A 22,644-nucleotide genomic window follows, 5' to 3' on the forward strand; every position below is an offset into this window, starting at 1 on the left:
CCTGTAGAGTAAGGTTGATTCGACGAATGAGGTAGTTAATGTCAGTGTTCCATGCCGCCAGTGTTGTGATTATTCTTTTATTGTCCAGCCACTAAATTACAGAGTAGGAAGGGAAAGCTGCCACTCCCAAGAAGTTTCAGGTTGAGAAGAGCCATCGGGGCTCTTGAACAGGTCCTGGCCTGTGGGAGTGATTGAAGGATTCATGGCAAACAAGGATTCTGTGGACATTTGCTCACCCATCCCTGCTTTGCCAGTGACCTGTAATGTGACTCTGAGCACAGATTTAATTTGTTTGCTGCCAACGCGAGTACAGCACAGCTCTTAAGCCTTAATTTCCTCCTCTGGCCGAGGGAGCGGAGAGTTGGGGCCTGATTTCGAGCTTGGCCCCACCTCTGACCAGTATGTGAGCTTCCGTGGGTGCCTTTGCCTCTTAGTGGTTTCCTCGTCTGATAAGGGTTATTGCTGTGTGTGTAATGGTGGGGTGTGCGTTTAAGATGTGCTATATGAAGATGACTTGACTCCTCTCCTGCCATCTGGTCATTTCCTATCCTTTCAGGCCACCTGGTTCTCAGTCCCCCACCCCCACACACAGGCCCTGCCCTCATCAGTGCTCTCAACATCCTAGAGGGCTTCAACCTTACCAGCCTGGTGTCCCGTGAGCAGGCGCTTCACTGGGTAGCGGAGGTAAGGCCCACTCTCCACCTTACCTGGATTTGGGACCACGAGAAGTGGGGAAATGGAGGATCTCCTTGGAGCAGGACTGAAACACCTTTAAGTTTTCTTAAACACGAGGATCCCCTGAGTTTGGGTGCTGGGAGGGGCCTGGCAGCCTTTCCCACATCCCTGCTATGTTTTCAGACCCTGAAGATTGCATTGGCCCTGGCTAGCAGACTGGGAGATCCTGCCTACGATTCTACCATCACCGAGAGCATGGATGACATGCTCAGGTTTGTCCCGGGACATGACCCTGGGTGCTGCAGAAATCGGGGTAGATATGGGAGAAGGGATCAGGTAAGCAGCTAGTGAAGTCTCGAGTCCCTTTCAGCTGAACCCTAATTCGGTGTGACACTAGGTGCCTCTGGCTGCATCGCCTTCCCTGTCTGCACAGTGAGTTGGTCACAACTGCTTATGAACCCTTTTTGACCCCTGCATGGATCTCACCCATATGGACACAGCTGCTCTCCACTTTGGGTAGAAAAGGAAAGTCTGAGAGCAACAAAATAGTCTCTGTGCAGATGCTGGAGTGGATGGAGCTTCTGAGTAGTTCTGTCTTTGCCAGAAACACAGTGGTGAGATTGGGCTCTGGTGAGACTGCTTCTGTTAGACTTACACTTTACCATTTGCCGGCTCTCACTTGGGAGAGGAACTTAAACCCACTAAGTCTGTTTCCACAGGGACCCTGGCAAATCTGTATCCACTCTGTGAGGTTTTGATGATAATCACCTGTAAATAAGTAAAAGACAAACATGTAAAGCATTTAGCACATTAACTGGCAACATAGTAAATGTGCAATAAATGCAATTTGTTTTTATTAATTGGCCATAGAGGTAAGAATGGGTTAATTGTTTGACTGCTACGGTACCTGACTTACAGTCTAGCTCCAGGAAAACCAGAAGCCAAAAATATGGTTTATGTAAATTTGTACTGTTACTCAAACATCACTCTAAGGATTCAGTTGTGAGCAGCTTATAATTTAAAAGCAAAAAGAGGAGGATTCAGAGGTTTCAGAGAAAGGGATGGATGCCCAGTTGCAAGTAGCAGGAACAAATTCAAGAGAGCTCTCGCATAACATGGTGACTGGAGTTAGTGACAAGCTACTGCAGTTTGAATAATACAAAGAGTTCGGTATTTTCACTACAAAAATGATAACTGTGGACTATCACAGTTGTTAATTAGTGAGATCTGACCATTCTTCCATGTGTAAGTACCTCCTCCTCACAATATGTTGGTGTCTTGTGTCTATAATTCCAGCATTCAGGAGGATGAGGCAGGAGGACTGCCATAACTTCAAGGTCAGCTGGGGCTATACAGTAAGTTACTGAGCTAGGTCATAGGTCAACCTGAGCTACAATGGGAGCTGCTTTGTATGAAATACATCTAATTGTATCTGTCAATTTAAAGCCATAGAGACTGGGAGATAGCTCAGTGGGTAAAATCACTTTCGGCACAAGTGTGGGGACCTGAGTTTTAATATTTATTTATTTATTATGTATACAATATTCTGTCTGTATGTATGTCTGCAGGCCAGAAGAGGGCACCAGATGTCATTACAGATGGTTATGAGCCACCATGTGGTTGCTGGGAATTAAACTCAGGACCTTTGGAAGAACAGGCAATGCTCTTAACCACTAAGTCATCTCTCCAGCCCGGGACCTGAGTTTTAATCCCCAGAACCCATATTAAAAACCCAGCATGAGTATCTGTAATTCTAGTAACCTCTTGAGGTGGGGCTAGAATTCCCAGAAGCCACCCTGGCATAGACAGTGGGGAAAAAAAACAAAACAGCAGCAAGCCTGCCTCAAAGTGAACAGTGAGGACAGATGCCCATGATTGTTTTCTGACCTCCACATGTGCATCATGTCATGTGTTCACCACGGCAGACTCGTGCCCTCACACAACACAAATGCACACACACTATAACAAAGATTAATATCGTGCTGGATATAGTGGGGGCAGGCATTTTTAACCCCAGCACTCTGGGGCAGAGGCAGACAGATCTCTGAATGTAAGGCTAACCTAGTCTACCTAGTGAGTACCAGGTCAGCCAGGGCTATAAAGAGAGATCCTGTCTCAAAAAACAAAAGTTAATATCATTGATCGAAACAAAGCAAAAATAAGAACAATGCAAACTAAAGAGCATCAAAGCAGCAAGGATGAAGGGTGAAAATTGAGCTTCTTCTGCCTGACCAAAGCACTGTAGCTCACTGTGTGTGGTCATCAGTTTTGTAGATTAGCTGACCTCGAACCCACAGAGATCCACCTTGTCTCTGCCTCCTGAGTGCTGGGATTAAAGGGCGTGGGCCACCATCGCCGGCTCACTTCTGGCTTCTAACTAAATATTTTGTTTGTTTTGCTTTATTAGATTTATTTTAATTTTATGTGCATTACTGTTTGGCCTACATGTATGTCTGTGTGAGGATGTCAGATCCCCTGGAACTGGAGTTACGAACAATTGTGAACTGCCATGTAGATGCTGGGAATTGAACCTGAGTCCTCTAGAAGAGCAACCAGTGCTCTTAACCACTGAGCCAACCCTCTAACCTCCTAACTAAACAGTTTTTAAATATTTATTTTATTTATTTAATGAGGATGATGTGTGATTTGTGAATGCCTGCAGAGCCGTATACTTGCCGTTGTGTGTGTAGAGGTCAGAGGACAACTCACGTTATCAGGCTTGCACAGAAAGCAGCTAGCCTTGAAGGAAGCAAACTGCATGCCGTGTTGACTTAAGATTGATGATGGAGATTACTGCATTGTCCTTTCTATTTTGCAACATTTGTTTACCCACTGAGCCATCTCATGGGCCCCATCTAACTAAATTCTAAATGAACTTTAGCTCCAAACTACAAACATTAGGCCAAATCAGGCAAGCTTGTTTATCCAAACAAGTATCTCAGAGCATCCACCAGGCCCCAGGCATTTTCACAGAAAGGAGCAGAGCCAAATAACTGTGATGCTTGATTGGAACATTAAGTAAAATAAAAAGCTGACTCTAGCTTGCTGAATAACACCTAAATAAGTTGCTTCAATTCGGTAGTTCTCTCCTGGGAGTTTTCTTTGTGTGAGCAGTGCGATCTACCATTGTAGGCCTATTATTCCAGCAAAGCAGGCAAATTTAACCAAGGGAGTTTCCTATGTGTGAGCAGTGTGATCTACCATTATAGGCTTATTATTATTCCAGCAAAGCAGGCAGATTTAACCAAGGGAGTTTCCTACGTGTGAGCAGTGCGATCTACCATTGTAGGCTTATTATCCCAGCAAAGCAGGCAGATCTAACCAAGGGAGTTTCCTATGTGTGAGCAGTGCGAACTACCATTGTAGGCTTATTATTCCAGCAAAGCAGGCAGATCTAACCCAGGAACCACATGAACGTCACAGACAGGTGGGATGTGATCAAAGCTGTTGTGCTCTCATTCCTCTACCGCCCCCTTTGCAGCAAGGTGGAGGCTGCCAACTTCCGGGGCCACATCAGTGACTCTCAGGCAGCCCCTGCCCCACTCCTGCCTGTCTATGAGCTGGATGGAGCTCCCACAGCTGCCCAGGTGCTGATCATGGGCCCTGATGACTTCATTGTGGCCATGGTCAGGTATGTCAGTTTAGGCTTAGCACCAGTGACAAGAAATCATTCCAAGCAGGATGGGAGGTGGGGGCTGGGTAAAGGTGAAGGCACCATAGAGCTCACTCAACCTCACTTCTACCTGCCCAGCTCCCTGAACCGGCCTTTTGGTAGTGGCCTCATCACTCCCTCTGGGATCCTACTCAACAGCCAGATGCTGGACTTCTCCTGGCCCAACAGGACTGCTAACCACTCTGCACCCAGCCTGGTAGGCTCTTGCTTCTCTGCTCTCCCAGGGACCTTGAGGCTAGGTAGGACCATGGGGCTTTCTTCCCCCCCTATTTCCTATAAGAACTTCTGTTAAACCCTGCTAAATCTGGAACATGGAGGCTGGTGGGTCTAAGGAGTTCTTGAGCCACTCTGTCATGATCTTAGTGAGACTAGGGAAAAAACCTTGCGTCCTCTCTGGGCAATGAGACAACTGACCCCAGTTAGGGCTTGAGATCTTTCTAGCACTAGAGAGCTAAGATTATATAATGCTGGGCTAATGGCGCTCGGATCTGTGGCTGGATACTAAAGAGGGGCCAGGAGGAGGAATTAGGTATTACTGTCCACTTGGAGACCAGCGTTTCTACTCCGGCAAGCTTCCTATAGGGCAAAAACACAGAGATGGTCCAATGGGAAGTCTACTGTCCCCATTACCATTTTTCTTGACTGTCTTTCCCCCTTCCATCCATACCAACCCCATAACTCAACGGTTCCACATCTCACTCGCTCTTACAGCGCTAGTCTTCCAGGAACACTTCCTCTTTCACATTGTGGCCAGGAGGGGACCCATCTTTCAGGAGCTGAATCTGTGGACCGTGTAGAAGAGCAGTGGGAAAGGCGCTAAACTGGTCCCTTCCCCGTGTCGCTCCACTCTCCATCTCCCTTTTCATCTCTGCCTCTGGCAACAGGAGAACTCGGTACAGCCAGGGAAGCGGCCCCTCTCTTTCCTGCTGCCCACTGTAGTCCGACCAGCAGAGGGCCTCTGTGGGACCTACCTCGCTCTGGGGGCCAACGGAGCCGCCCGAGGCCTCAGTGGCCTGACCCAGGTGAGATTTACTCCGTTAGGAGTCTTTTGTAGTCAGGAGCCGTGCTGTGAAGTGGTCTGCAGGTACCCCACACGTCTCTGGGTTGTCTTCTATCACTTTTCCAGCAATCACGAGCTGTACCACATTGCACGGGTCCTGTGCCGGGCACAGGTATGCCGGGCTGGCCTTCATAGTGAAAATGGGGTCCTGACGATCTCTGTCTTCCCAAGTTCCGGGGGAAATCGCAGGGCCATAGAATTCCGAAGTATTATAACATCTGGGCTGCCTGTGTTCTGTAAGCCTCAAGTCCCATCATCCCCTGCTCTGTATCTGAATAGACCACCAGCACTCTGTGGACTCTTATTTTGAAAGGAAGGTCGTGCTACTCTTCAGAATACCTGAAGACAGTTCCCTGAGTGCCTTGAGCACCTAACACACACAATACTCATATTTTTGACAGGTGATGAGCTAAATCTGTGGGATTCCCCTCTGTATGCTATTGGTTAATAAAGAAGCTGCTTTGGCCTGTGGCAGGGCAGAATATAGGTAGGTTAAAAAAAAAACTGAGCTGAATGCAGGGAAAAAGAAGGTGGAGTCAGGCAGACGCCTTGTAGCCGCCCAAGAAGCAAGAGATAACCATCCACAAGCCTCATGGTAAAATATAAAATAATAGAATGGGTTAACAGCTCTGGAACTAGACTTCCCTGAGTTCCAGCCCAAGTGCTGCTAATAATCAAGTGATAATGGGGAAATCACTTGATCCTTATCCTTATCCTCCTGATCCTTAGTGTCCTCGCCTGTGAAGTGGAGAAAACAATAACTGACATCAGAGTCCTTGCTAGATGCTAGGCACTGTGTGTGTTGACCCCTTTAACTCCTCCAACTCTGGGCAGAATGACTGTTCTGGTTTTACAGAGGAGGAGACTGAAGCTCAGGCAGGTTAAGAAGTTGACTCACGTTGATTCGGTTAGTAGCATTGGGTAGGAAGTTCAGTTCCGGAGTCTACCCAACTCCCGACCATTAAGCTACACTACCCATGTTGATCCCTAAATCTTCCTAACTGTTAACCCTGCCTTCTCAGAGAGGAAAAAGGAAGCCCCTGGCTAGACTATAGAAGAGTGGTGCTGGTTGCGCCCCTTCCTTCAACTCCCCTCGCCTGCCTACAGGTTCTCCTGAATGTCCTGACGTTGAACCGGAACCTGAGTGACAGCCTGGCCCGAGGACGCCTCCATCCAGACCTGCAGTCCAACCTCCTGCAGGTGGACAGTGAGTGCAGAGCAAAATCCTGTGGGATGGGCACAGGGGTTGGTGGAGAAGGGCTCTCCCAAGGCTTCACCTGCCTTGACCAGCACTAACTTCCTTTTTGTGAAGGTTTTGGGGAGTTCCCCTAACAAATTCCTGTAGGGCTACTGTAAGATCTGGAGATTGGAACCATCTTGGCCTTTCCTGTGACATTAGGAAATCCATATCTCAACTCTTGAGACTTCATTTTCTCCTTTATAAAATAACAGTTGTTGTTGTGCAAGCTTCCATTCTGTGGGGTATGACGAACACCTACTATGTGCCAAGCAGCATCCCAGCTTCAGGGATACTGCGTTTACAGGCAGAAGGAAGAATAATCAGAGGAGTGTGAGCTAGCAAAAGGAAAGCTCAGGCACTGCATCAGAGCAGCATGATGTAACTGGACCTTCAGGGATCAGGGGAGGCTTCTCTTAGGTGACATCTAAGCCGAGATCTGAAGAATGAGAAAGCCCCTGCCATGCCAGAAACTGGGGCAGAGCTTTGTAGACGAAGAACAAGTGCAGAGAACTTGGAGCAGAATTGGGCTTCGTGCTTTTTAAGAGATAAAAAGAGATCAAGGTGAATGAGGAGATGCTAGGATCAGAGAGGAGAGCAGGGACAAGATCACGACCTCAGCAGTTTATGGTGAGGAGACAGAGTTGTCCCAACAACAAAAGCTTCATTTTGAACATGGTTTAGTTTTATAAATAGGAAAACACCGCACTTTTGAGTAGTTTTTATTATAATCTACTCGGCTAGTTCAAAGAGGATCTAGGATTGATGGAGACAGTCTTTGCTCCGTCAGTATCATCACTATTTTGCAGCTAAAGAAGCTCATGGAGACTATAAACTAGTTAAAAATTTACCAGCAAGGGGCTAGAGAGATGGCTCAGCGGTTAAGAGCACTGACTTCTTTTCCAGAGGACCCGGGTTCAATTCCCAGCACCCACATGGCAGCTCACAACTGTCCGAAGATCCAGTTCCAGGGGATCTGACACTTCATACCAATGCACATAAATTAAAGTTAAATAAACTATAAGAAATATTTTTTAGCCGGGCGGTGGTGGCGCACACCTTTAATCCCAGCACTCGGGAGGCAGAGGCAGGCGGATCTCTGTGAGTTCGAGACCAGCCTGGTCTACAAGAGCTAGTTCCAGGACAGGCTCCAAAACCACAGAGAAACCCTGTCTCGAAAAAACCAAAAAAAAAAAAAAAAAAAAAAAAAAGAAATATTTTTTAAAAATTTACCAGCAAGTGGCTTTTGGAGGTTTCACGGAGGAGGTGGCAACTGACTGGATTAGGAGTGGGAATTCAGCACGTAGTGATAAATGACTTTCTGGACAGGAGGAACAATCTGTGAAGAACCCAGAAAGAATGGCGTGGGAGAGCTTTCCAAACTTCTAAATTTGCCTAGCCCCTTTGTGACTTTACACAAACCCTGTGCCACACTGTGCATAATCTCTACAGATGCACTTCATTTTTCTAATGACCTATTTTTGTTTTCTGTGCATTTGTATTTTGTCTGCATATGTCTGTATGAGAGTGTCAAATCCCCTGGAGTTGGAGTTACAGACAGTTGTGAGCTGTCATGTGGGTGCTGGGACAGAACCTGAGTCCTTTGGAAGAGCAGCCAATGCTCTTAACCACTGAGCTATCGCTCAAACCATCCTCATCCCCCCCTTTTTTTAACTAAGTGTAGTGTGAACTTAAACCTAAATCACAAATAGGAAAATGGCAGCATTTGCAACAAATAGATCCTGAATAGTTATTTAAAAGTCAAATATGCTTAGGTTATTGCTAGGTGGTGTTGTCTACAAAAGGCCTGGAGGATCATTCTCACTGTGAAAGAGTTCAGGAAATATTAGAGACCAGCCTGAAACTTGCTCCTTGCCATAATCAAAAGGATGAAAAGTGAACCACAAAGGAAACAGATTTCTGATGTGATGATTTAATACTATTCAGTAATACGGAGTTTTAGCGGCCAAGCTAGAGGGTGCATATCTTTAATCCTAGCACTTAGGAAGCAGAGGTTGGTAAATCTCTGTGAGTTTGAGGTCAACCTGGTCTACAGAGTGAGTTCCAGGACAGCAGAGCTATATAACAGAAAGATGCTATTGAAAAAAAAAATTAATAAGTAAATAATAATGCTTTTTCTTAAGAACCACTTAAAATCATCCTGTCTGGGGACATAAGGAGACCAAATCTTTATAAAGGAACAAGGGAAGTGACATAAACCAGACCGTCTGTTGAGTCTAAGTTAAGAAGCACTCAACTGGGGAGAGACTTACGGCCGGATTTGCTTTGGGAAGGGAAGGTGGATTAAAGAGAGGAGAATGGAAGTCTAGAGGAGCACGTGGGATATGGCCCAAGGCAGGAGATGATGAAAACCTGAACTCAAACCAGAGGTGAAGCAACTATAATCTTGCAAACATAGACTTAATTTTTACAGTGTGCTGACTTTCTGTAAGCACTAGGAAGCAATCACAAACAAGACAACCTGCTTTAAAAAACCTTAAATTAAGGAGAGGGTTGCAGCCAATCAGTAGGAATAATAGTGAATACTTTGTGGGAAAAGCAGGGGGTACCAGGTGCAGTGGTACACGCCTTTAATCCCAACACTTGAGAGGTAGAAGCAGGCAACGCTCTGTGAGTTCAAGGCTAGCCTGGTCTACATAGCAACTTCCAGACCAGCAAAAGATACACAGTGAGACTCTGTCTCAAACAAAACCAAAGAAAATGGCCGGATATGACTATGGACATAGCACCATTGGTAGAGTGCTTGCCCAGAGTACATGAGGCCCCAGGCTCTATTCCAGTACCATATAAACTGAAGCTTGTGCTGCCCTGAATTCCAGCACTCCGGTAGTAGAGGAAGGAGGATCAGAAGTTCAGGGGCATCTCCGCTAGTAGGGACATCGGGAGTCTGAGGTCAGGCAGGGCTACATGAGACCCCTATTTCAAAAGGAAAAAAAAAAGGAAGGAAAGGAGAGAGGAAGGAAGGGAGGGGGAGGGAGGGAGGGGGAGGGAGGGAGGAAAGAAGGAAAGAAGGAAGGGAGGGAGGGAGGGAGGGAGGAAGGAAGGAAGGAAGGAAGGAAGGAAGGAAGGAAGGAAGGAAGAAGGGAGGAAGGAAGGGAGGGAGGAAGGAAGGAAGGGAGGAAGGGAGGAAGACCTGGCAGAGACTAATATTCTAGATAACAGGGAGATTCTCAAAGAGATGCCTTTGGCAGGAATGAAGTAAAGGAGCCATCTTTGTGACAACCAGGGGAAAGCATTCCAAAATGGAGTGCTAGCAGGGACAAAGGCCTTGTCCTTAAGAGACAGCAAGGGTGCAGTATGGCTGGAAGTGAGTTAAACAAGGTAGAGAACAGAAGGAAGTCAGAAGACTAGAGAGGGACTGGGGTCCCAGCTGGTGGTGGGCCGTAGAGGTGAACTTTGAATTTTATTTCGAGACCTATCAGAGAGCGGGAGAAAGATGCCTTTGGCCAGTGCGTGAAGCTGTGAAGAAGACAGGACTGGGTGAATGACCGTCAAGTAGATCATGCGGTAACCCACACAGCAGTGGTGACACCTGGAGATAGAGTCCAGGCCTTTTGCTGTTAAAAATGAGTGCTGAGGCTGGGTGTGGTGGCGCACGCCTTTAATCCCAGCATTCAGGAGGCAGAGGCAGGCGGATCTCTGTGAGTTTGAAGCCAGCCTGATCTACATAGCAAGTTCCAGGACGGCTGGAGCTACATAATTAAGAGACCCTGTCTGTAAAAATCAAACAAAAAGAGTGATTACCCGTCATTGATCCCTGTCTGTATGTAAGGCTCCGAGCTTGGTAATCCTTATGTAGTGGGTTCTCTATAATCTCCCATTTTGTGTAGGAGGACAAGGAGACCCACTGAAGTAAAGCAGTTTATGCAAAATCACACTGTTCCTGCTGTGGCGATAGTCCAGACTGAGTCAGATCTAATCATAGGTTCCTGAGTCAGTGCTCCAAATGCATGTTTGCCGGGGGGATGGTTTCCAGGTGAGTTCACCGAGGAAGAGATTGAGTTCCTGGAAGCCAGGGGTCACCATGTGGAGAAGGTAGATGTCTTATCCTGGGTCCACGGCAGTCGGAGAACCAACAACTTCATCATCGGTGTGAAGGACCCTCGGAGCCCAGATGCAGCCGGAGCCACCATCCTGTAGAGCTTGGGGTGGGCGGGACCTCTGCTCCCCGCCTTTGCATGTCCCCAGAGTCCTTCTTTCTCCCAGGTTTGGTCTCAGGGGGACCCCACGGATGCCTCAGATCAGGGGCCAGAGGGGATGCTTAGCAAACCCTATCCCAGAGTAACTGGAAAATTCTCCAACTGGAGGCTTTTGGTGGTAATGGTGACGTCAGTGTCCATGACCAGGCAGGCAGGACCTTGAGGAGTCAGACTGTCTGTCTGTCTCTTCTCCTCTCACAGCCATGCTGCCCTTGAGCTTAGGGATGTGCTTGCAAACCCTTCTCAAGGGTCTCACAACCCCGACACCTTCAGACTGATCTGACCTAGGCCTTGTCTTCCAGCTCCTGTACCTGGCCCCATTTCTTAAGTGACTAGGATTTTTTAAAATAGGCCATCATAGGGAGAGGTAATCGTTCCTTTCCACCAGGTTTAGGCAGGGGCCTTGCATTTGAAGGTTCCCAGGCAGTCGGGTAGGGGTGGGGGTGGGTATCAGCTCAGGGGCTTCCATTTGCAAAAGGGAATTAAAGAAAGAATATTGCTTAACCACGACTCTGGCTTGATCTCTGTCTAACTGATGTGGTGATTGCTTTCTCATTGCTTTGATAGAACACCTGACAAGATGCAACTTAAGGCAGAAAGGATTTCATTTAGCTCTCAGTTCGAGGGAATCTCGTCCCTCAGGCAGGGGCAGCATGACGACAGCAGCTCGGAGCTGTGGCAGGGAAGCTTGCTTGCACCTGGGTAGATCAGCAAGTAGAGACAACACTGGGATGAAGGGGTCAGTAATTAAACCTCGAGAATATTCTCCAGAGATCCTCCTCCTCCAGCTAGATCCTACCCCGCCTCCCCAAGGTTTCTATAACCTCCAAAAATGTCAAGGCATGCGCAGCTAGGGACCAAGTGCTCAAACATGTGGGGTTGGAAGTGGGAGTGAGAGAGGAAACCTTGTCTCATCCTGTCTCAGAGGCCTGTGACACCAGGACAACCTGGAATCAACTTTGTAGGGGTTGTGTTTCCAAAACTTGTACTGGTAATAAAAAAATAATAACAACTTTTGTTGTAGATATCTATCAAGCATTTAATGCTAAGCACTTTCTGGGGTTGATCTTGCCTAATCTTTGCCACAAACCTCATGAATTAGGTACTGTTATCCTTATTGGTGGGAATTGGGCAAAAAGTCGTTTAAAGGACTTGTCCAAAGTTTCTTATCTATTAAACAGAAGAACATGGGTTCAGTCTCAGGATGACTGATTCTACAACTTGTGTTCTTAACCAATTTCACAACTACTGGGTGAGCTATTCGTTATGAACAATAATATTTCACACAACAGACAAGTATCTTTCATAGATAATGTCATTTGTACGAGCTGCATCAGTTACTTTTAATGCTGTGATGAAACACCATAGTCAAGACAACTTAAAAAGAAAGCATTTAACTGAGCTTATGGTTCCAGAGGGTTAGTGTCTATGATGTCAGAGTGATGGAATGCCCACAGGTGGCTGAAGCAGCAGCTGAGATCACACATCTTGATTTGCAGGTAGAAGACAGAACACCAGGAATTGCTGGGAGATTTTTTTGAAATCTCAAAGCCCATTTCTAGTAACACAACTCCTCTAACCTGCTCCCAAACAGTTCCACCAACTGGAGACTAAGTATTTAAGCATATGAGCCCGTGGAGGCCGTTCACATGCAAACCACCACATTGTGTTTTATTAGTCACTATATTTCAGGTACTAGACTTCAGCCCTTATATTTTTGGTTGAGCCTAGCCTTTAACAGCTGAGTCATCTCTCCCGTCCTAGATTTCAGTCCTAAACAAGACAAACATTAAGTAAGGTGAGAGATGCTGGGAAGTGGGAAGTGGCTTAGTGGTAGAGCACTTTCCCAACATGCACAAAGTCCTGGGTTCAAGCTCCACCACCACAAAATATAAAACAAGCTAATGATATAGAGAAGTTAAGGTACAATATCAACACAGTAAGCTCTATACTATGCCTCGTATGCACATGACAGATGTAACAATTATTCAAATGTCAAGCATTTCAAAAATGTATGATATAGCTTATCTGTCCTAAAGAACTCACTTTGCAAGAATAGCACTATCAATAACTCAGCACATATTCCTCCAACTTCCTTCCTCTGCACATTTATAGATTATATTTAAAAAGTAAAAATGGAACTATAATTTCACAAATGCCACCTTTCCCCCTTCCTCTGCTGCTAGAAAGAACTCACAGCAGTCCTCTTCCATGGCCTCCTAAGAGCTTGGATTATAGGTATGAGCTACTGCATCCAGCTAAGATTCTTGAATATTAGCTTGAATGAAATTGTGATGATTTAGGAAGTTTGTTTCAATACTGTCCTTGTATATTGAAGGCTGAGACAGAAGGATCATAACTTTAAGGCCAGCCTGGGCTACATAGCAAGTGCCCTCAAAAAAATTGAAGAAAGGGGCTGGAGAGATGGCTCAGAGGTTGAGAGCACTGACTGCTCTTCCAGAGGTCCTGAGTTCAATTCCCAGCAACCACATGGTGGTTCACAGCCATCTGTAATGAGATCTGGTGCCCTCTTCTGGCCCACAGGCAGACATGGAAGGAATGTTATACACATAACAAGTAAATAAATCCTTTAAAAAAAAAATTGAAGAAAGGTAGGAAGGAAGGGAAAGCCCCCTTTATTATTTAGTATATGAAGCATGTGGAGCACTAAATTTGATCCCATTAAATTCAGTATGAGTCTACACTGACATGCATTGCCCATGGAACAGGAGACACTGATGAGAAAGACAAGGTCGGTGTTCTCTGAGACCCACTCCTAACCACTTCATTTGATTTACACTGTGCTGTCTTGTAATGGCATAAGAAACTTGGAAATTTTGCCTCATATTAAGACTAATTATGAAATAAAATAAGAAACTTGGAACTTTGAAGAATGTCACAATAGTCTCTGAGCCTCAAATAACCTAAGGTTAAAAGTACTTGCCTATTAATTTTTGGTATTTCCCTTACCATTTTGTTTGAGGTAGTGTCCTAGGCTGGCCTCAAACTTACTGTGCAGTTTGGACAACCTTGAACTTCTGTCCTCCTGCCTCGTCTCCCAAGAGCTTAGATTACAGTCTTGTGCCACCACACCTAAATTTAGGATTTCGTACATGCTAGGTAAGCACTCTACCAAGTGAAGTCAGCTATTTCAGGATCTCTTGACCCTTGCTTAATATTAGGGAGCATTTTAAATGATCATTATTGCACTAATCAATTCTATAGGCCAGATTCTTAGAAATCTTTTAATTCAGAGATATTTTCACAAGAGGAAGAAAATAATATGGGTCAGTTACATCATTCAAAGATGCAAGAGGTCAATAAATAAATGGGAATGGGGCCAAGGATGTAGTTCTGTAGCAAAGCACTTGTCCAGTATGTAAGAAGTTCTGGGCTTGAGCCCCAATACTGTCAAACAGTTACATTAAATGTGAATGGATAAAACAATCTGATCAAGGAACCTCATCAGACTGGATAGAAAAATAAGATCCAGCAGTTCAGTGTCTATAAAAAGACACACTTCAGATTCAAAAATACAAAGAGGTCAAAAAATAAGGAATGAGGAAAAATATCTCATGTAAATACAATATAAAAAATTTAGAGGCCTGGTGTGGCCATGAGTGGGCGGAGGCCACTCTTTCGTTCCCAGCTGCTTAGACCTGAAATAATCACTCAGAAACTATATCATTTGCAATACTGTTTGGCCAAAAGCTTAAGCATATTGCTAGCTAGCTCTTACATCTAGCATTAACCCATTTTATATTTTGCTACAAGGCTTGTGTCCTACTGGCAAGGTTCTAGCTGGCAGCTCGTGTCTTTCCCCTCTGGTGGCTTCATGGTGGCTCCTGACTCTGCCTACTCTCTCTGTATATCTCTTTCAGCCTGGCTTTACTTTGTTAAGTCATTAGCTGAAAGCAGCTTCTTTATTAACCAGTAAAAGCAACACATGTACAAAAGGACCTCCCACACCATTTCCCCTTTTCTTTTTAAATGAAAAGGAAGGTTTTAACTTTAACATAGTAAAATTACATATATCAAAACAGGTATCAAGCAAGAATTACAGTTAAAATATTTATATCTACTTTATCTTTTATCATCGCTAAGGAAAACTATAATTATAACTATCTATTCTTCAATTCTGTCAAAGACCCCAAAAGAATGCAGTATTACCTAAGTTAACAGGAAGTGCATTGTAAGCAACTTCCAAAACTCTAGAATTGACAGAGACATCTTGCTGCCTGGACAGTCACCCAAAGTTCTTCTGTACTGTTGGGGCATCCTTCTTCAGCCTACAGGCCCAAAGTGTCCTGCAGACTTTTCCATGAAGCAGGAAATTTCAAAGACAGTTCCGCCTATATTGGCAGTTTGTTAGTCACTTCCTTCTGTGTCCTGCAGAATGTCTGGCAGATTCTTTCATGAAGCAGGAACCCTGAAGGATCGTCTCACCTTTAGGCAAGTTAAACAGTCATTTTTCTGTGGGTCCTGCATGTCCAGTTCATACAGCATACCATCAAGCAGTGCAGACAATAGCAGTTTCTTGTCCAAATGGCTAACCAACTCCATTCATAAGGAGCCTCTTCGATAACCATCTTCCTTTTGAAGTTATTGGTGCTGCCAGGAAAAGTTCTAAGTTCTTAAAACATTTTAAATGCCATATTCTGAAGGTCTCTGAAAGATTTGAAGAATCTCTACCCATCTGAAATATATCTCTGTACATTTAGAAAACCTCACTAACATGACTACAAGCTTTACTATTATAGATGACTATTAACCTGTATTTTTTCTTTTTTTAAAATAACTTTTTAATTTTTTATTTATTTATTTATTTATTTTGATTTTTGAGACAGGGTTTCTCTGTAGTTTTGGGTGCCTGTCCTGGAACTTGCTCTTGTAGACCAGGCTGGCCTCGAACTCACAGAAATCTTCCTACCTCTGCCTCCCGAGTGCTGGGATTAAAGGCGTGTGCCACCACCACCTGGCAACCTGTATTTCTTAATTTATATTAATTTTTAAATGAGCTGCACAAACACAATACTTTAGTCAAGAGCAGAAATATATAAAACAAAATTAATCTAAAATTTGTATCAATAACCAAGATCCATACCAATGCAAAGTATTCATATCTATAACATATGCCCCCTTTAAATGTAAACAAACATTTATTAACAATATTTAGGAATTTTGGCATAGTTCTCTCCAAATTGCTTCCTGCTTTTTGTTAGACAAAGTAATTTGGGGGGGGGCTGTTCACGGCGACCTTTCAGGAGGTCTTAGTCCATCAAATGACATTAGTCTGGAAGGAATCTGCCATCTTCCGTGAAAACAAAAGAAGAATCTCTTTTCCAAAGCAACATATCCTTAGACACAAATTTTGAAGTCAATAAACCTTTAAAATATATATGTTGGTTGAGCTTAGCAACCCATACTATGAAATGTTTCTCTGTTGTTAGCTCCTTCACAGTCAAATAATTTAAAGAAAACACAATATTACATATAATCCAGAATCTCTGTATATATTCCATCTTTAAGTGGCTTATTTTTCTTTATTCCCTTAATTTTTGACTGTCTGTACTCTGTCTCTTTAAAGACTTTACCTTTTTAAAAAAACATTTACTTCTTTTTGTAACTGTCTATATTCTTTTTCCTTTCTCTCCCAAGCCTATGTACATTTATCCAACACTGTGACCCATTTAGAGGTCTTTTTTATCTGAATCTGTCTTTATTGTGTATCTGTAATTATTTTCTGACCAGAAACGGCTTCTTTTAATGCTAAGCAGGCATGGCTAGGACCAACTCCATGGCACTGCCTGTTGGCTCTGCCCAGTCCAACATGGCAGAAACATGTTCCCTGCCTGAGAGCCATTTTCTCTGCCCAGATCCAGGGTCAGGTCACAGCAGGTCTGTGTTGCCATTAAGTAAGTTGTGGCACTCTGCTCACAAACCCCACTTAAATGCTTAGTTTCCTGAAAAAAGTCAAAGTTTGTGCTAGCAGCATAGCTCAAGAGCCACCATTTTGAAACCACACAGTTTTTTGTTTGGTTGTTTTTTCTTGCTACTGCTGAATCAGGAAGATTTCTCTTAAGGGAATTGCATGCCCCCCCCCCAACAGAGCAAGAAGCTGTATCAAAATCTGGTTTTGTGTGTGTGTGTATGTGTGTGTCTAGAATTCCTTCCCAAACTCTCTCAGGTTTTAAGTGGATTTAGTTGGCCACATTGACCCACCAATCTGTAGGTGGAGGTCGCTTGTTCATTCATGGCCACTTAGATCCAAAATAATCACTCAGAAACTATATTATTTGCAATACTGTTTGGCTAATAGCTTAAACATATTGATAGCTAGTTCTTACATCTAGCATTAACCCATTTCTTTTTTTTTTATTTTACATTTTCTTTTCTTTTTTTCTTTTCTCTTTTTTTTTTTTTGGTTTTTCAAGACAGGGTTTCTCTGTGGCTTTGGAGCCTGTCCTGGAACTAGCTCTGTAGACCAGGCTGGTCTCGAACTCACAGAGATCCGCCTGCCTCTGCCTCCCGAGTGCTGGGATTAAAGGCGTGCACCACCATCGCCCAGCGCATTAACCCATTTCTATTATTTTATATTTTACCACGAGGCTTGTGGCTTGCTGGTAAGGTTCCAGGTGGTAGCTCATGTCTTTCCCCTCTGGTGGCTACATGGTGTCTCCTGACTCTGCCTACTCTCTCTCTATATATATCTCTTTCAGCCTGGCTTTACTCTGTTAAGCCATTGACCCAAAACAGCTTCTTTATTAACCAATAAAAGCGACACATATACAGAAGGACCTCCCACACCAGTCGTGCACATCTTTAATCCCAGCACTTAGGAGGCAGAAGCAAGTGGATCTCTGTTTGAGGCCACACTGGTCTACATAGTGAGTTTTGGGCCAGTCAGAGCTGCATAATGAGGCCTTGTTCGAGGGAGGGAGGGAGGGAGGGAGGGAGGGAGGGAGGGAGGGAGGGAGGGAGATGTCTCAGGTTAGCTGCACTACCTGCTCTTTCAGAGAACGGTAGGGCAGACATTCCTCCCAGCTCTTAGGAAGCCAAGGCAGGTGGATTTCTGTGAGTTCCAGGCCAGTCTAGACTACACAGTAAGTTCTGAGCCAGCTGGAGCTATATAGTGAGACACTGTCTTAAACAAAAACACAACACAACAAACCCAAAATACCCTTAGAGTGAAAAACTCAAATGCAGTCAGCAGCCACAGAACAGAGAAACTATATTATATCCACATAGTAAAATGCTATCCAGCAACAAAATGGAGTAAATTACAACTACATGCAACAATATAGATGAATCTTAAAAATATAAAGACCAAGCAAAAGAAACCAGATTCAGAGACTCCATTCTGTGTGGTTCCATTTACAGCATATAAAGCCGAACTGTGGAGCCTAGTCTGTGGAGTGAGAAGTCGGAATGCTGTTTATCCCAAGGAGAGTCCTAGTAATTTCTAGAAGGCGACTTGAGTGGGCTTTTATGGCGCTCATAATGCATGTTCATGCTCATCCTCCTCTCCCTTACTCTTTCTCTCTCTCCTCTCCTCTTTCTAAATGTGCGTGCGTGCGTGTGTGCGTGCGTGCATGCGTGCATTCCTGCTCAGGCACTGTCATGCACAAGTTGGTTCTTTCCTTCTCCTGGATGGTCCCAGAGATGGTGCTCAGGCCGTCAGGCTTGGTAGTAGGCACCTTTGCTTGCTGCGCAGTCTCCCCAGCCCATTTTTTATTTCTTCATATACATGCTGATTAGACATGTGCCTTTTGTGAAGACTCATCAGATTTATGATTTGTACACTTTGATGCCTTTTGTATTATTTGCTATTTGAAGTTTAAATTTTTCAGGGAACTGGAGAGATGGCTCAGGGGTTTAGATCACTGGTTGCTCTCAGCACCCACACAAAGGCTCATAACTATCTGTAATTGCAGTTCCAAGGAATTTGCTGCTCTCTTCTGGCCTCCACAAACACTAAATGAATGAGATCCAAATACATACATGTAAGGAAAACACTCACACACCTAAAATAATTTTGTTTTTTGGTTTTTTGGTTTTTTTTTTTTTTAGTTTTAAATGTTCAGGATATTTAAAAACTGATCTTTGAATTCTAAGATCACCTACCTTCAGGGAGGTCACTTCTTGATACCATTCAGGTTTTTGAGTTATGTAGTGATCACTATAATTCTTCCATTTTTAATTCTTTCTTCCACTGTTTGCCCACATTAAGCATTTATAGTATAAATTTTATACAAAGTAATCCTTCCCTTAAGGAGGCACACCTCCATTTTCTGTGTATCAAGGCCCTTTCCTGCCACCTATTGGTCAATGAGTTGCCTATCAATGAATTAACAGTGCAATGTTTGCCTAGTGAATGGTGCCCACTTAGGTGGCAACTAAACATATCGGCCTTATCATTTGGCCTTTTTATGGTGAACCCTGAAAACAGTGAGATGTTGCTCTTTGAACCCCATTTGTTTTTGTTTGTTTGTTTGTTTGTTTGTTTTTCCCCCACACAAGATGCAGATTTATTGCTGGCCATCATTTCTTGTTTTCAGTTAAATCCCAAATTAATTTTTTTTTGCATGCACCTGCATTCTCATGTAGCACACATGTAGACAGCCCTTGAGAACACCCTTCCTCAACCTCTAGCCTCCACATACGTGCATACATGTACACACACATACATCATTCACAAACAAGATAGAAGAGAAAATACCCTGGGCCATGTAGGACACATGATTTGTGTCCTTTTGGCTCTCGTTTCCTCACCTGTACGGGAGGGTAAATCTTCCTGATGCCACATAGCTAATAGGTAGAAGAGATAGAATCTGCCTTGGGTGCTTTGGCTTCAGTTCTGACCCGTTAACCATCCTCCTGGATAATCACCAATAAACTCATGGCCTGCTTTGTTCCTCTGCTGCCTTCCCCTGGACAAGAAGTATTTATAATCCTGCTACCTGCATAGATGCTGAAGAGGTGATATGGGATTCCCCTCTGCATACTGTGAATATGTTTTATTACCATTGGTTAATAAAAAAATCTGTTTCAGCCAATGGCTTAGCATAGTAAAGCCAAGTGGGAAATCCGAACAGAGATATATAAAGAGAGTAGGAGGAGTCAAGAAGATGCCATGTAGCTGCAGAAGGAAACAGACACCAGATCCTTACCAGGAAGCCACAGCCTTGGGCTAATAATACATAGATTAATGGAAATGGGTTAATTCAAGATGTAAGAGATAGCTAGAAACATGCCTAATTCATTGGCCAAACAGTGTTGTAATTAATGTGGTTTCTGTGTGATGTTTTTGGATCTGAGCAGTCGGGAAACGAACGAGCAGTCTCTGCCTACAAAGTGGCTCCCTATCTCCTCAACTCCCTGCATCCTTGGACATCCTAAAAACTCATCAACTTTAGTTTAAAGAGATAGACAACAAAATATAAATAGGATGATCAAAACCAGGCATGGTAGTTCATGCCTGTAATCAATCCCAGTACTTACTATGTAGATGCAGTAGGTTCAGAAGTTCAAAGTCATCCTCAACTACATAGCAAGTTTGAGGCTAGCCTGAGCTACATGAGACTTTCAAAACAGAAACAAAAACAAAAACTAGGGGCTGGTGAGATGGCTCAGCAGGTAAAGGCACCTGCCCCCAAACCTGATAACCTGAGTTTGTTCTCTGAACCCACATGGTAGAAGGAGAGAACCAGCTCCACAAAGTCGTCCTCTGATCTCCACACACACACTTTTGCACAAGCATGACCCCACACATACAGACATACATACATGCAAAATAAATTTTTAAATGTTATTTTTATGTGAATTGGTGTTTTCCCTGTGTAAGTGTGTCAGGTCCCCTGGAACTATAGTCAAAGACAGTTGTGAGCCACCATGTGGGTGCTGGGAATTGAACCTGGGTCCTCTGGAAGATCAGTCAGTGTTTAACTACTGAGCCATGTCTCCAGCCCTGCAAAATAAATTTTCTAAAGTGCAGTTTTAAAGTGTAATTAAGAGAAAAAATGAAATTAAGAGGCTTTGTTTTTGTTTGTTTGTTTGTTTTTATGGGAGGCTGGAAAGAGAACTCAGCAGTTAGAAATGTGCATTGTTCTTCAGAGGACCAGAATTCGTTTCCCAGCACCCACATCCTGTGGCCTGTAACTACTTGTAACAGCAACTCCATGCCCTCTTTTGGCCTCTGTGGGCACTGCACTCCCCCAACACAATATACGTATAATTGAAATAATAACAATGCAATAATAAAGAGTGAGTTGGTGCCAGGTATGGTGTCGAGCACCTTCTGTCCCAGCACTTGGGAGGTAGAGACAGGCAGAGAGTTCTGCAGGTTCCAGGCCAGCCAGGGCTACATAGTGAGACCCTGTCTTAAAGGTGGAGGTTGATGATAGTTTAGGCTCTCTCTCTCTCTCTCTCTCTCTCTCTCTCTCTCTCTCTCTCTCTCTCTCTCTCTCTCCCTGTGTGTGTGTGTGTGTGTGTGTGTGTGTGTGTGTGTGTGAGAGAGAGAGAGAGAGAGAGAGAGAGAGAGAGAGAGAGAGAGAGGCACCATCTAACTCTACCCTGCCACCCACATCATCACCCTTCAGTAACAGGAGCCCTGCACTCATGAAAGGCTTCTAGAGTCCCCCTTCTTCCAGCTTCTTGGAACCAGTAATCTACTTTCTGTCCTTGTGAATTGACTGTGCTTCCTCAATTAGAGGAACACAATATTTGTTCTTTTAAGCTTCTTTCACTTGGTATAAAATCAAGGTTCAGCCGGGCGGTGGTGGCGCATGCCTTTAATCCCAGCACTCGGGAGGCAGAGGCAGGCGGATCTCTGTGAGTTCGAGACCAGCCTGGTCTACAGAGCTAGTTCCAGGACAGGCTCCAAAACCACAGAGAAACCCTGTCTCAAAAAACCAAAAAAAATAAAAAAAAATCAAGGTTCAGCTACACTGTGGCATGTATCAAACTTTATTTTTTCTTTTCTTTTTGGTGCTGGGAATTGAATTTAAGGCTTTGTTTATGTCAAGCACACATTATCTTCGTAGCCTCTTCTTTTTCAAGGCTGAGTAATGTTTCACAATATAAGCCACACTCTGCTCATTCTTCATCTGCGGAAGGACACGTGAAGTGCTTCCATTTTTGGTTGTCATAACAACCGTGAGCATGAGTGTACAGAGATCTTTTCAAGGCCACTTTTTTCCTTCTGGATAAATATCTTAAATTGGATGGAAGTGCTAATAATCATGTAATAATCCCATATTTAACTTTTTGAGGAATTATCAGGCTGTTTTCCACAGTTATAGTCCCACTCATAATACATAAGGATTCCTATTCCTCCATGTCCTTGCTGATAGTTGTTATTTTCTGCCCCCTCCCCCCACCCTTTTGAGACAGTATCTCACGTAGTCTAGGCTGACTTCAAACGTCTGACTCTTCTGCCTCAGCCTCCTGGGTACTGGGATTCCAGATGTTTGCTGTGCTGGGGATCAGTCTCAGATTCCTTCCTGAATACTAGTCAAGCACACTAGCAAGTGAGCTATATTTCAGCCAGTTTCTCATTGTGATTGTGGCTGTGTACATGAGCACTAATTTGTGCATTGTGTGTGTGTGGTGTGTGTAGCATAGAAGCTGAGTTTCTTCATTTATCACTCTCTGTCTTTTTTTTTTTTTTTAAAGATAGTTTCCCACTGAACCTGGAACCCACTCTACAAAACTATCTAGACATGAAGCCCGAGGGAATTGTTTTTCTGCCTCCGCAGCACCAGGATTACAGGTGCAAACA

The 22,644-nt window shown here is 44.1% G+C and overlaps 1 protein-coding gene across 3 annotated transcripts in view; it reads left to right on the top strand.

Annotated features, from left to right (window-relative positions):
* Positions 1–11,828, top strand: part of Ggt7 (gamma-glutamyltransferase 7) — a 28,207-nt gene extending 16,379 nt beyond the window's left edge. The window contains exons 9-15 of one of the 3 annotated variants that reach the window (XM_057780592.1): positions 557–684; positions 859–947; positions 4,157–4,306; positions 4,427–4,544; positions 5,233–5,370; positions 6,516–6,608; positions 10,643–11,828. In XM_057780592.1, the coding sequence (XP_057636575.1) occupies positions 557–684; positions 859–947; positions 4,157–4,306; positions 4,427–4,544; positions 5,233–5,370; positions 6,516–6,608; positions 10,643–10,705 (779 nt within the window). In that variant the 3' untranslated portion in view covers positions 10,706–11,828. Of the gene's footprint in view, positions 1–556; positions 685–858; positions 948–4,156; positions 4,307–4,426; positions 4,545–5,232; positions 5,371–6,515; positions 6,616–10,642 lie in introns of all 3 variants that reach the window. The other 2 variants (XM_057780590.1, XM_057780591.1) reach the window with 2 other exon arrangements.
* The last annotated feature ends 10,816 nt before the right edge of the window (positions 11,829–22,644 follow it).

Source organism: Chionomys nivalis, chromosome 9 (assembly GCF_950005125.1).
Source record: "Chionomys nivalis chromosome 9, mChiNiv1.1, whole genome shotgun sequence".
NCBI lineage: Eukaryota > Metazoa > Chordata > Mammalia > Rodentia > Cricetidae > Chionomys > Chionomys nivalis.